Source organism: Cavia porcellus, unplaced genomic scaffold (assembly GCF_034190915.1).
Source record: "Cavia porcellus strain 051 isolate PalLab524CR breed Dunkin Hartley unplaced genomic scaffold, mCavPor4.1 scaffold_6, whole genome shotgun sequence".
Lineage (NCBI taxonomy): Eukaryota > Metazoa > Chordata > Mammalia > Rodentia > Caviidae > Cavia > Cavia porcellus.
The window spans coordinates 95,710,090-95,724,499 of NW_026947489.1; the positions used below are offsets into that span (position 1 = coordinate 95,710,090).

The 14,410-nt window shown below is 54.8% G+C and overlaps 1 protein-coding gene across 3 annotated transcripts in view; it reads right to left on the minus strand.

The window, feature by feature from the left end:
- The window catches only part of Eftud2 (elongation factor Tu GTP binding domain containing 2), a 33,551-nt gene that overhangs the window by 1,917 nt on the left and 17,224 nt on the right, over positions 1 to 14,410 (minus strand). For all 3 annotated transcript variants that reach the window (XM_003465735.5, XM_013148144.3, XM_013148145.3), the window contains exons 10-23: positions 13,124 to 13,290; positions 10,338 to 10,462; positions 8,177 to 8,240; positions 7,852 to 7,942; positions 6,434 to 6,569; positions 4,980 to 5,107; positions 4,087 to 4,280; positions 2,967 to 3,078; positions 2,479 to 2,619; positions 1,856 to 1,957; positions 1,321 to 1,403; positions 577 to 663; positions 343 to 469; positions 107 to 194 (exon numbers count right to left, since the gene is read on the minus strand). In XM_003465735.5, the coding sequence (XP_003465783.1) occupies positions 107 to 194; positions 343 to 469; positions 577 to 663; positions 1,321 to 1,403; positions 1,856 to 1,957; positions 2,479 to 2,619; positions 2,967 to 3,078; positions 4,087 to 4,280; positions 4,980 to 5,107; positions 6,434 to 6,569; positions 7,852 to 7,942; positions 8,177 to 8,240; positions 10,338 to 10,462; positions 13,124 to 13,290 (1,645 nt within the window). The remainder of the gene's footprint in view (positions 1 to 106; positions 195 to 342; positions 470 to 576; positions 664 to 1,320; positions 1,404 to 1,855; positions 1,958 to 2,478; positions 2,620 to 2,966; positions 3,079 to 4,086; positions 4,281 to 4,979; positions 5,108 to 6,433; positions 6,570 to 7,851; positions 7,943 to 8,176; positions 8,241 to 10,337; positions 10,463 to 13,123; positions 13,291 to 14,410) is intronic.

Genomic DNA, 14,410 nt, shown 5'->3' on the forward strand with positions numbered 1-14,410 from the left:
TTGCAGAAATGACTCCATTTCTAGGATGCAGCAGACAGCAGCCCCAGGACAAAGACAGGGATGGACTGGCCCAGGACACCAAGTGAGCCTCTAGTGTGTGACTTACGCTCGTCACAGAGGGGGCCCTCCCTGGTCCCCCACTGGAAGCCCTGCACAATGCTGTCTTTCACAGAGCCGAGAAGGGCCTTGTCCACCTGCGGAGAAACATGGGCTACTCAGAGGTCCAGCAGGCTGTGAGCTTGGGGGCTGGTGCAGTGCTGAGTGACAGCGACTCCCAGGGAGGAGGACAACACAGGTGGCTTCCTCTTCCAGGAGCCACACAGCCCGGCCAGTGCTGCGTACCTCTGAGGGCAGGGTGTCATCCACCAGGATGTTGGGGCCAGTGGCATCGGGACCAAAGGCCCAGATGGAGCGAGCGGCCAGCAGATCCCAGTCATACTTGGTCTGGAAGAACTCGCCCAGCTTCTTCCTGGCCGAGAGGAGGGGAAGGGAGCTGGGTGCTGGCACTCTGTGCTGTTGGCTCCGACACCATCTGGCTGGCCTACAGCAGCACAGGGACGGAGTGGGCTCACCTACCTGTTCCACGTGATCTGCACCACTTCGTTCTCGATGTCCTCAGCCAGCCCCTTCTCCAGAGGCTCTGCAATCATGGTGATCTTGTTCCTGGCAGGAAAGACGTGAGTGTGGAAGTGGCCTTGGATGGCAATGAGGGGCATGGGAGAGCCCTCGCCTGCATGGGCCTTCCTGGGCAGTGCTAAGGGTACGTCTGTCTTTCACTTCAGGCTGGTTTTTTATTTTATCAGACCAGGTCTCGCCCTGTAATTCAGGCTGGCCTCAAATTCAGGGTGATCCTCCTGTCTCAGTCTCCATGCTGGGATTACAGGCCTGAGCTGCCATGCCTAGCCAAGGCTGGAGTGTCCCTCAGCAGCAGAGCACATGGTTGGCGTGTGAGGCCCACACTACAGAAACTCAAGGGTGTGCAGCAGGGTTGTAGGATAGTCACATGACCAAGAACTGGGCTAATGAAGCTCTCTGAAGTCCCAAGAGGGTGGACCCACAGCGTCCTCCCAAGGCGGGAGGACAAGCAACTGGCCAAAGGCAGGAATTCCAGTCCTGCTCAGTTAGGTCTCTGGCCCTCAGCCTGGGGCTCCAAGTTCCCTCCTGTCTATGGCACTGGGGCTAGACCCAGGCCTTCGAGACAGTGCTATGTGCCTACATTTTCTTAGTTTTAAGACACGGCCTTGCAGTCACTCAGCTGTCCAGGCTGGATGGAACTGAATCCCTGGTCTCCTGCACCCCCAGGTCTTGCTTCCAGCTTACTTCTTATTGGGTGTCTCAGCGAAGCACTTGAGGGAAGACGTTTCCACCACTGTTTCGCAGAACGTGACCACTGGGTCAGCCACCTGGAAGGAGATGAGGCATAGCGGTCTCCTGTGACCCACTCAAGGACAAAGACCCAGCACCGAGAGGACCAGGGTCCCGCCTTGGCCAGCAGGGGCAACTGGAGTAGGGAAGGAGCTGTGGCCTGGGGAGGGGCAGGGGTACAGGAGCCAGCATCTCCCCTCCTGAGCCCTCAGGCCTGGGACGCCTTGTCCTCCTCATGGCAGCACAGGGCTGAGACCCATCTGACACACAGAGATCTGAGGGGCACCAGGGACTACAAGAGGTCCGGTGCCAATCTCCCTGAACTGCCTCTTCCAGCCCCCATCAGCACGAACTGTGCAATTCTCTTCCTCAGGAAGCACCAGAGTAACTGCTAGGGAGGCTGGATGTCGGGGTGACCAGGGTCATTACTGGAGGTGAAGGGAAGTGCCTCCACTCCAGCCTGGCCCTCTGTCTACAGGGCCTCTGTCACCTTGATGTCAATCTCCGAATACATCTTCCGTAGGTCATGCATCACACAGTCCAGGTAGAGCTCACCAGTGCCCAGGATCACGTGCTCACCCGACTCCTCCACCTGCAACAGAAGCAGAACCATAGCCCCATCCTGTAAACAGCAATGGAGCCAGCCTGTCCAGAAGCCTCCACTCAGTGGACAGCCTCAGCCCCACCTCAGCGTTTTACTTTTGCCAAACCAGGGACTGAATCCAGGCCCTTCACACTGTGCAACATCCCTAGCTCTCTTTATCCTTGGACAGGGTCTTGACAAGTGGCAAAGTTGCCCACTCTGGGCTTGAACTTGTGATTCTGCTGCTTCAGTCTCCCAGAGTGCTGGGAAGATAGGTGTGTACCTGATGCCCAGGCTGTTAGCCAATTAGGGACAAACTTGATTCTGTCAATAGACACAAGCCAGCCCTGAGCCCTGGCGGCTTCTCGGGAAGGGGGCTGGCAGCTTTAATGGTGTACACAGGATTGTAACTTGCTTTTTCCAGGACATGGAGAGGAAGTGTGTTCCCCAAGCAATGTGGAGAAACAAGGGAAACTCCTGTCCTGGGTGCTAGGTGAGCTCACAGAAAGCCCCACAGAGGCCCCACATACCTTGGTGGTGAGGGACGGGTAGCTCTTGTTCACTTTTCGAAGGCCGTCAAGCATCTTAGGCAGCTCTGAGGGATTGACCGGCTCCACAGCAATCTTGATCACAGATGTGGTGTTGAACTTCAAAGGCCGGAAGATCTGAGCCTGGGAGCCAAGGCACAAGTGAGGGCCAGGCCAGATGCACATAGGAGATGCAGGCACAGGCAGATGTGGCCATGCCAAGTGCCAAGCCAAGAGCCCTAGCCAGAACCAGTGCTGCCTGGGCCAGCAGGGGACACTACAGTCCGTATTTTGGTGGAGCAAAGAAAAGGAAAGCGGGAAATGCTCCTAACATCAAGCAAAGCCAGTGAAAATGTTGAGGGGTCAGAATCAGAAGGCAGAGTTCATGCTGGGCCTGGAGCAGGAGCACAGGGACCTGGGATGGACTCTGTGGTTCTGCTCCTGGGCTCCATGTGCCTCCAGCCAAGGGCCAAGCCATTGGGAAACACTACCTCTTCATTGCCTCGGGGTTCAGTGATGGTTGCAGTCTTCACGATTGGCTGGTCAACCCCTTCGATCAGGACCCAGTTGCCAGCGGGAACACGGTTCACCTCGATGTGGTACCTGGGTGACACTGGGGCTCAGCATGCAGTCCTTCCAAGGAGTCCACAAGTGCAGCTGTGCACCAGGCCTGAGCTGGAGCAGGGTGAGCAACACAAGACATAGGCAGGGGACAGAAGCAGGCAGCCCCATGGCCATGCAAGATGGCAGCTGTGTGGAACAGGGCAGCATGGGCAGGTCTGGTTGCCCTACAGGCTCCTGGAGCCGAACAACTACCCGCAGTGTTGACAGAGACACCAGCAATAAGACAAGACGCATGGGGCTGGAGATTTAGCTCAGTGGCACAAGCACATGCCAGGCAAGCACAAGGTTGAGAATTCAATCTCCAGTACCAAAAAAAAAAAAAGAAAGAAAGAAAGAAAGAAAAATAAAAAACAAACCCAGATGCTGTAACCTGCTCAGCTCTCTGGTTTCTCCCTGGTTTGTCAAGAACAGGATGATTTAAAGAGGAAAAGGGCTGTCCCTGAGGCAGAGTACCCGCAGGAGGGGACAGGACAGGAGGAGACCTTGGCTCATGAGCTGACAACCAGAGGCCTGCCTGACTCAGTGACAACTACAACAGAGACCCAGAGTCTAGCACTGGGCAACATCCCCACTCCCAGCCCTTGCCCAAGACAGGGTCTCCCTAAAGTCCAGTCCAGTCCAGTCCAGGCTGGGCTTGATCTTGGAATCCTCCTGCCTCAGTCCCCAAGTGCTAGGATGACAGGTGGGTACCAGCAAGCTACCTCAAGTCTTTTCTTTTAGTCAAAATACAGTGAAAGTCAGGAAGCAATTTTGGGAGGGAAGAAACATGAAGTCTATGACTTCAGGGACACTGGAGAATGTAGCTCATTCCATACCCATACATGAAGGCCAGCCTTTGGCATAAACCTAATGAGAGCTCCTCTTTGCCTCCGTGATCTTGGGTGAGAACTGGAAGTCTTAAACATGCTGAGGGAGGGCCATTTCTGCTCCATGGACGAAGCTCACAGCTCCTGCTGCCATGGAGACCTGGCTGGGAAGCCACATTACCTGGCCACTGAAATCCAGAGGCGGCCTACGGTGCAGATCTGCGAGTCCTCCTCATCCTCCAGGGTGTAGTTCTCCCCTAGCACTTTCACGGGCTGCCCGGCATGGATGGTGCCACTCAGCACCCGGCCGAAGGCGTGGAACTGCACTCCATCATCCGTGCTGTACATCTTGGTGGTGTGGCACATCAGTGGGCCCTGGGGAAGTGCGGAGTGCAGCTTTGACCTCAGACACTGCAAGCAACGCCACTCCCCACCTCCCCTGCCAGCAACACACACCTCGGGGAGGACAGCCTGGACCCAAGGCAAGAGGGAACTCTGGAAGGGGCCCATCCCAGTGCTCTGGCCCAGTGTGGGGGCTGCACAGAAGACACGTGTTGGGGATGGGGGTGGCGGTGAGGCGGGATGAGGTGGGGGAGGGGAAGAGAGCGGTAGACAGAAATGTATCTCTGCATTGCTGGGGGTAAGAGCAGGGGGAAGAGCAGGTTTGGGACACAGATTGCCACCATGGCAAGGTCACTTGCCCTACATTTCCACACCATTCTCCCCAGGCTACGTGTGGATGATGAGACACTAAACTGCCTAAGGCACAGCTGGGAAGGACTTTGGTTTTGTCTTTTGTCTTGCTGTCTGGGGATCAAGATGGGTCCAACCAAGCATGTGGCCTCAAGCTAAGGGGCACCCCAGCTCTGGAGAGGCAGCTTTCCCCTTGGGGGTCTTCCTCATGCCCGAAACCTGCTGAAGTGGAACAGCCCTACGCTTGTCCCATCCCGCCCTGTGTCTCTAGGCCTTGAGACCAGGCTTCCGATTGAGATTGGATGCTGTCATGGGGAGCACTTCGTCACTGCCTGGACCAAATCCAGCCTGAGGGTGGGAACCTGGGGCTGAGCTGCTTACGTCAGGGTCACAGTCACTCATGGCCTCGCCCAGGTCAGAGTCCACGCCGCCGGTGTAAGTGTGCTCGATCTTGGGCTTGGCACCCAGCTTTGGGGATGGGATGTGCTGCACACACATGTCCACGAAGCCTGGGGAGACAGCATCATGCTGCACCGGCCACCAAATCCATAGGCCACAGCTTCAGGAAGGCATCACCTCCCACTGAGGCCCAAAGAGGGCTGTGCCAGTCAGGGAGGCAGGCAGGGAATGTGGTTACAGGCTTCCTGCAACTCCACACCAGGAGCCTAAAGTGCTACCATGACACCATGACACATGTCCAGACTCCTGACACCAGGTCAGCACCAGGCCCTGGGTCAGCACCCAACTCTGCTGCCCGCATATTTGCAGGACATTCCCTGAGCTGTCTTCCTAAGAGATCCCGTGTTCCTGAAAATCAATAAACCACACAAGAAAGCACTAGGCCAGAGCAGCACCCAGAAGGCTGAGGCAATGCTATAGAAGCTGAGCTAAGAGTATCTGGAAACCCTGAAAGGTTGCAGGCTAACATTCACTAACACATTGAAGTGGACATGTCTGGCTTTTTTATTTTGTTTTAGGTGCTTATGTCCTTATAGTGCAATTATTCATTTGTTTGATTATTGATACAGGGTCTCACAGGCTGGCCTTAAACTCACTGAAAAGCCCAGGCTGGCCTTGAACTTATGGTGATCCTCCTGCCTCAGCCTCTTAAGTAGGATTACAGGTCTGCACTAACATGCCTGGCCCTTACAGGGCTTTTAAAAACTTTTATTCTGAGACAAGACCTTGTTCAGCTGCCCAGGCTGGCCTTAAACTTGTAAATCCTCCTGCCTCAGTCTCCTGAGCAGCTGGGATGACAGGTGAGCAGTTTCTAAGCCCTCTCTCAGGCCTGTTCCAAACTGGGTCAAGTGTCTTGGACTGGGCCAGCTGCACTATGTGCTCAAGCTCCTGCAGAGCACTTGCCCAGCACAGGTGAGCCCAGGGTTCGATCATCAACATTAACACCCATATTGAACCCTAAAAAGCAAGCTCTGCACTTGGGAGTTCAGATGCAGCCCCACTGGACTCAGGATGCTGAGATGACCCAGGTCACCTTTTCTACATTGGCCACAGGGAGTTAAGTGTCTGGGTCTTTCCCGGCCAGTCCAGTACTCTCTGACACACCCCTATCCTGCGTCCCCAAGGCCCAGCTCTGCTATCTCCAGCCCCCACCTTCTACTGCCCCTGGCAAACATGTGAAATTCAGAGCTAGGCCCTGAGCCTTCCTGTGGAGGGAGCCCAATCCTTCTGGTCCTGTCCACTGAGGAGGGCGGCTGGGGACACACAGGGCCCCTGCAGCAGCCCCCAGTGCTGGGACCTCAAACTGTACCACGCAGGTAGGCAGCACTCATGGGACAAGACGCCAGGGTGAGGCGACATGGGATGCACTCTGTTACCTGTGAATTCCCCAAAGAACTTCTTGCAGACTAGGCGGAGTAGGGGCCGGATGTTCAGCTTCAGCTCCTCCTTGGTCAAGTGGATGCCGAGTTCATCCAGGGTCCTGGGGAGACTGGTGTCTACATCACCCACCACCTGAAGCACAGGCGACTCTGGGTCAGTCCCAGGGGCTAGGGAGCTTCCATGCTGAGCCCAGCAAGAAGGCTCTGGCAGTACTAAGGCAGCTCCATGAGCTCAGCACCTGCCCTCTTCCCTGGTGGGGGCCTCTTGCACATTGCAATGCTGCCCCCTGGTGGCCGAGAAGTAGCAGGTTTCCTGCTGCTCTGGGAGGTACAAACTTAAAAGAGATCAGAGGGATGACACCAAAAAAGGCCACCAGCTAGCCAGTGTATCCTGCAGGGCAGGGCCAGTCTAAATCATCCTGCAGACTGGCAGACTCTGACCAGGTGGTGTCTATAAATTTCTTTTATTACTCTGCTCCAGCCCAGCAGAAGACCCTCCCCACGCTGCTACTGTGTCACTGGGCCCTGCTGCTATGCCAGGCTTTAGTGTCCCTGACAGCGAGGTGCTTGGCCACTGAACCCCTATGGGTCAGGACAGAGCAGAGACTGGGAGAGGACACCGTGCCTGCCCTCCTCACCTCAGGGAGGCGTGTCACTGTTCTCCAGGGAGCACAGTGCTGGGAGAGCCCAGCCACACCCTTCCCCATTCTGTCCTGTCCTCTTCACACACACCCCGAAGTGCCCAGGGCAAATATCACCAAGCTCTCCTGGCTAGTCTTCCTGACTGCCTCTCCTCCCCTTTCTGTCCCTTCTCTTCCTCCCTTTCTTTCTTGTGGTGTTTGGAATCAAACCTCATGCATGCCAAGAAGTGCTCTACTACTCAGCCAAACCCCAGCCCTATCTATCCATCATTTATTCAGACAGGGTCTTGCTCACTGCCCCAGTCTGGGCTCAAGCTCGCAATCCTCCTGCCTCAGCTTCCTGAGCAGTTGGGAGTTCAGGCATGCACACCACGCCTGGCTCCATGGAACCATTCCTTTCAATAGCTACAAAAAATTTTAAGGGATGTACCAGAATTCACTTAATAAGATCTTTACAGATGAAAAGTTAACTTATGTCCAGTTTTTAATTCAGTTCTAAACAATGCCATAACAATGCTTTGCTCTACTGTATATAAAAACCACAAGACGTTCAGTTTTATCCATAACTCATTTCCACAATGCAGTGACAAGTCCCAGCACCACGTGATTGGGTGTGTCACACAGCACCTTTTCTATCTCCCTGCCTTCCCCACAGTCCCACAACACTGCCAACACCAACAGCAGCAAAGAAGCTGGACCCAAAGAAGACTGGCATCCCCAGCTGGAGACCAGGCACCTCAAGCTTGGCAGGGTGGTGCCAAGGGCCGAGCTCACCTGTGCCAGGATCTTGTAGAGAGGCTCCAGGACAAACTCCACGAAGCTCCGCTGGGAGCTGCTGGTTGGGGCCTTCTTCGTGAACTTGCGCCTGTGGAGACAAGAGGGGCTGTTGTGACCAGAGAGGGGGTACTGAGTCCTGATCTCAGTTTCTAGAAAGCCCAGGTGGCCCCAACGCTAGGACTGCTGTACTTGGCAGCCGCACCAAGCACTCACTGGGGGGAAGGACGGCAGGGCACTCAGGGGACAGGGTCCCCGCAGTAGCCTCTGTCTGCCTGGCTTGCTGGGAAACTTCTCATGCTACTGAGCCCCACACTCTACTCACGTCTTAGGGTTGAAGTAGATGTCACCCCAAAGTCTCTTGGCAAATTCCTGGTAATTAATGTCACCTGCAGGCAAAGGCGTACAATCATATCTCCACCTAGTGCCCTGAGATTCTGTTTCTGGAGCTGGGTGGTTTGCGGCCCAGGAATCTCAGCCCTCTCCTTCAGGGCCAGACACTTCCTCCTAGCCAGGTGGGTGGCGATGCTGAGGCACAAGGGGTGGCACAGGGGCAGAGCGGGCAGCCATGCCAGAGCCCAGGCAGAAGGCAGGCTGTGCTCTGCAGCGAGGCTGGGCTGAGCCAGCTCCAAACCCTCCCTGAGGGAATGGGCTTGGTGGTTCCGAGAGGCCCTGGATCTGACTGGGAGCTTGGCTACCCTCTGCCACCAGTCACCACCGCCAAGCCCTGCGCCCTATGGGCCACAACCCAGGGCCCCCAAAACCCCCCAAAGCAACCTGGGGTCATTGTCTCCCAGTGCACGGTGCAGCCACAACAAGTTCTGGACAGGTAGAGCCAAGCAACTGTGGTCACAAAGTGACTGAAGATATGAACCACAGCCCACAGCCGCCACTTCTCTGTGCACCCCCACTGAAACTAGCCACAGCGCACATACCCCTTCTCAAACCCAAGTCCCCTCAGGACCTTTGCATGTGCTCCAGAGCCTCCTCTGTCCACCCTTAGCGCATAGCCAGGTCCTCCCCCCTACTTTAGCTGAACCTCCTCATCCCTCTAAAGGGTGACATTGCCTGAGCCTCGATCACCACAGGCCACACTCTGCCTTTGTAGGCCTGAGCTCCCAGACTCTGGGCTGGCAATTCCTGTTTCCTGGCCACTCACTCAGGGAGCGCAAACCTCCAGGCCTCCTCCTCAGCCCCACAGAGGGCACCATCCAGCACCTACGGCACTGAGTCTGCCTTCTTGGGCCCCCTCACAACCTAAGCCCAGCAGCTCTGAGCCCACTCCGAGCGCCAGTCCTGCCTACCTGGTCTAGCGGTATGCTTCTTCCAGGGCAATGGCTCTATTACTGCATGGCCAGGCTCACAGCACCTGCCTCCTCTCCATTGTCTCATTACCCCTTCCTGCACTGCCCCGTTGAATCTGAAGCTGCCCACAGACCCAGCATGAACCCCCCGAGGGATTCTGGGTGCCTGTGGGCAGAGGCCCCAGGAGCCAGTGACCAAGAGGATCCAGCATACTCAGCCACACAGTGCTCATGTGCCCTGGAGTCGCACTTCTCCAAGGGTCGTGAACTGCGCAGAAAGGGAAGGTTGGACCATGACCACTGACCCACCCTTCAGGGCTGACCTGGCTTCTCATGGGCGATACTGCAACACGGGGCCATTTCTACATCACAGTGACAAAGGGCACAGGCCCAGAGAAAGGTACAAGTGTCCATAGCAACCCTGCTTAGACCAGGCCCACCCCCAGCCGCCTCCCAGTCTGCCTTCATTTTCAGCCCTGGGGTCGGAACAGAGGGAGGGCTGAGTTACATGCCCAGCCCCCTCCAAACTTTGAAACAGAGTCCCTCTTCAGTACTCAAGCTGGCCTTGATCTTGCGATCCTCCTGCCTCAGCCTCCTAAGCAGCTGGATGGATTACAGGTGGACAGACGCCACCATGCATGGCTGAGGACCAAGTTTTAAATGCCTTTTCTGTCACGGCAGCAGAAGTGCCCACCTGAGAGCAGGTGGTATGAGGTCCTGTAAGCAGGACAATCTCCCTCAGGGCCAGAGATGAGGCCATCACCACCCTCCTGAGAGCACAGCACCAACACACACGAGACACCAGGACACAGTCACTGCTGGGCTGGAGGTGACCATGATGCAAATGTGGGAGCCAATGTGGGCCTGGGGAAGAGGTCCCTGGGGGCCCGAAGGACTCACTCACCGACGGGGAGTCCACAGGTACCTGGTCCGGACGGAGAGGCCCTGGGTGGCCATGAGGACAGAATGCAGCTCTGCCTCTGCAGCCCTCAGGTACAGCCTCCCCACCCTACCCCATCTCGCCCCAGGAGACACCTGTGTTTCTAAACAGGTGACCCCTCTTTCACTGCTTCTCACTTTTCCTTTTCCATTGTCCACAAAGTACTCAGCCTGGAGAAGGGGTCTGGGCCCCCAGCCCCAGATGGGACAGCAGGCTGCCAGCACGCGAGGTGGACCACTTACCAAAGGTGTCCGCGTAGATCTTGGCGAAGGAGCCCAGCGTGAAGCAGATACTGTACTGGGAGCTGGAGAAGCAGACGTTGCCCAGCAGCGGGGACAAGGTGAGGTTCTCATCGGTGGAGTACATGCTGCAAGGGAGTGAGGCTGAGCCGGCCCAGCCTGAGCAGAGCACAGCCAAACATGGGCACAGACACAGACACAGGCAGGGACACAGGCACAACCACACGGCTCTGAGGAGACCTGGAAGGGCTGTGCCAACTATTGGGACAAGAGGACTGCTTGGAGGTGGAATGGCCAGCACAGCCTCAGGAAAGCGGGCATGCAGGACAGGTGCTGGGGACCCAGGATAGAGAGAGACAACGACCCAGACACGGGGGAATGTAACCCAAGGGGAGACATGGGACAAAACTCAGGGGTCGAGAGAGCAACAGACAGATCAGTGCCACGAAAGTGGGAAAAGAGGAACTCTGTACATCCCTTCTGCCACCTTCTGCCTTTATTGTGTCCTGGCAGCAGGGTGGGGTAGGGTAGGGGGGCAGTGGGGAGGGAGTATGGGGGGCGAGGTAGGAGGGGGGATGGGATTGCTTTACAGGTTCATATTGAAACTCTGTTTACTTATATTTTGCAGTGCTGAACCAAGGGCTTTGCACATGTTGGGCAAATGCTCCAATCCCAAGTTAGACCCATAAGCTCAAAACTTCTACTTGGATTTATTTTTTGTGGGAGGGTCTTAGTGTCTCCCAGGCTGCTCACAAACTCCTGGGCCCCGGGACTGGGGATGGAGCTGTGAGAGAGCATTTGGTGAGGAAGCACAAGGCCCTGGGTTTCAGTCCTAGCACAGAAAAAACAAACACATCAAACTCTTGGGCTGAAGCAATCCTGCTGCCTCAGCCTTTGGGTAACTGGAGGTATGAATGTGTTTCACTGTGTTCAACTTAAAACTTTTTTCCCCTTGAGTATGGGAGATTTAACCTAGGGCTTCCACACTGCGCTGCCTCCCTAGCCCTTTTTAATTCTGAGGCAGCCTCTTTTTTTAAAGGCAGAATCTTACTTTGTAGCCCAGGATTGGCCTCAGGCAATCTATCAAGATGGGGGTCAAAAAAAAAAAAAAAAAAAAGATAGCGGTCCAAGTTGCTCATTTGCCTAAGCTGGACTAGAACTCTAAATCCTCTTGCCACAGCCTCCCAAAACACTGAGAGTACAAGCAGGTCCCACTTTGACAGGTAGAGCTCTGATTTCTCAATCTTCCCACATAGTGGGCAGTGAACCTGGAGCCTTGGGAGGCCAGTGCCCTGCACTGAGCTAGATCACAGCCTGAAACCCTCAATCCCGGGAGTCCCACAGAAGCCACAGACAACCTCAGTTCACGAACCCTGGTAAGAAAACCAGCTGCACACAGGACTGGAGCTGCAGCGCCAGCCTTCACGCTCACTGGCTCACAGAATCCCTACTTCATAAATACAAGTACCGCTTTATGAAGAACTGTTCCTGCCCTCTTTCAGCCCACCCCAAATTACACTCCCAGAAACAATTGCTTTCAACTTTCTTAACACTGGGTTTAAGGTTGGGCTATAACTCAGTAGTGGGCGTTTGCCTAGCACATGAAAGGTCCCAAGTACAATCCCTAGCATCTTAAAAAGAAAAAGGTAAAAGCGGGCGTGGTGGCACACTCCTATAATCCCAGCACTCAGGAGACTGACACAGGAGGATCACTGCAAATTTGAGACCAGCCTGGGCTACAAAGTGAGGCCAAGGCCAACCTGAACGACACAGTGAGATCCCCTATCTCAAAAAAAAAAAAAAAAAAAAAAAAAAGAAAGAAAGAAAGTGCTTTCTCTTAATTATTTTATTCATGTGGTACTAGGGATTGAACCTGTAGTCCTAGCACTTTTTTAAATTTTGAGACAGGGCTGGGGGTACAGCTCAGTGGCACCTACCAAGTGCAAGGTTATGAGTTCGATCCCTGGTATAAAAGAAGTAAATAAATAAATAAATTTTGAGGCAGAGCTCATTAGATTGCCAGATTGCCCAGGCTGGGCTTGATCTTGCAATCCTCCTGCCGCAACCTCCCTGAGTGCTGGGACTGCAGGCCATGCCACAATGCCTGGATTGCCTTTTCTTGTCTGGAGATTTGAAACAGAACTGCTCAATTTTCTATTCTGGGAGATCAGGACTACCCTGTATCTCATGCCCTTCTGTCTTCTTTAAAAAGGAACTTATACCCTCGCTCGCCATCAGAGCTGTTGAAGGCGCTCCTGCTGAGCACGGTACTGCACAGCAGCTCTGGCTCCATGCAGAGCGCAGCCTCGCGGAGGGCTTACCAGCTGCCTGAGGGTGGTCAGAAAGTCCCCAGTGCCTCCGCGCACCACAGCTCACACTCACTGACTTGAGCCCCACAGCAACTGGCTGGGCAGCAAGCGTGGTATGGAAACAGCACTGGCTCTGCACACCCATCTGCCTTCTGGGCCTGGCAGCAACACTGCCCAGTGGTCAGGCACCATGTGTGGGGCTACTCATAACATCCCAACAGGCATACCTCACTCTCTTCTCACTAAAGCAAAAACTGAGCTTTGGGAATTAGTTCAGTTCTGTGTGGCTGGCATATGGTAAAGATGAGGTGACCCTAGCGCCTGGCGTGGTGACCGGGCCCTGAAAGATAAAATCCCAAGCCGTGGAGGGCTATGGTGCTGATCTGCAGAGACCCAAGATGTGCGATCACGGTGCCTGCCACACCCCTCAGTGCATGCAGAGTCAGAGCCCGTGGCTAGGGCACCTAGGCCGTCACCCACCTGATCAGCCCGTTGACCTCGTCCACAATGTGCCGCAGCTTGTAGTAGGCGTCAGTGGGTGGCAGCTTCAGCTCCAGGATGAGCCGGTCGATCTTGTTAATGCACACAGTGACCGCCAGCCTCTCTTGCACCGCATGCTTGATCAACCGCTCTGTGTTCAGCATCACCTGGGGGCAGAAGCTCAGAGGTGGACACAGTGGGGACAGTTGAATCGGGAAGGACACGTAAGGGACTGAGCAGGAGGGGGACATCAGGAGCTTGGGCCGGAACTGCAATGGTTGGAACACTGGGAGAATTGAGGTTTGGGTGAATGAATGCAATGGCCGTAAGAAAAGGAAGCTGCATTGGCCTTCAACTGCACCCCAGCACTCAGGAGGCTGGAGCACTCAGGAGGTGAGAGCACTGCATTCAAGTCCAGCCTGGGCAACTCAGTGAGTCTGTCTCAAAACTAAAACATAAAAAAAGCAGCTGGGAATCTGGTTCAGTAAAATCCAAGTGCTGTAAAAAAGAAAAAGATAAATCCTTGCTTGCAACCACCACAGATACAAAAACCAAGAACCAGCACAAGACGGTAAAGCTACAGGCAAAGTTTGTCAGACACTAGAGCACATCTCAGGTCTCTGCAGGCTGGCGCCACATATACACTAGATTTACCACTCACAGATTCACTGCATCTAAAGGAACACAGCTGCCACCGACTGAGGGACAAGTGGCCCGGCCATCCTGTGTCCCCAGTGGGACTGGTAAGGAGCTTTATGTAAGCAGTTCCCCTGACAAAATAACCTGAAGCTAATCATAGGGAACAAAGCATCACTGCGCAAGTGCCCTCCCAAGCTGCCGGCCTCCTGAGACTATGAGGCTGGAGAGCAGTCTGAGGAAGACAGCCCGCAAGCGTGGGCCCTGCACCTGTGCCAGCCTGTCCAGGGGACGACAAGTGCGACGAACCAGGGCCTGGTGCTGAGCCACAGGGAAACCTCCGGAGTGCAGCGACCGCACCACATCCTTCTTACAATGTAAACTCTTATGTTTTCCTTTTAAACGGCTCAAAGGAGAACACACAAACGAGTGTGAGACAGAATTACACAGCAAATGAGGGCGAGTTCCTCATACTATCCATGTCATGTCTCACCAAGTGTGAAATTCTAGAACTCCAGTTACAAAACTGGCTCTGGCTTCCCTTGCTGGCTCTCACCGGGATGACACACTCAGGATGGACCCAGTTACCCATCTTCCAACTCAACTATACCTAAAGACACCCTTGGCCTTTCGCTTTCAATCTCTCAGAAA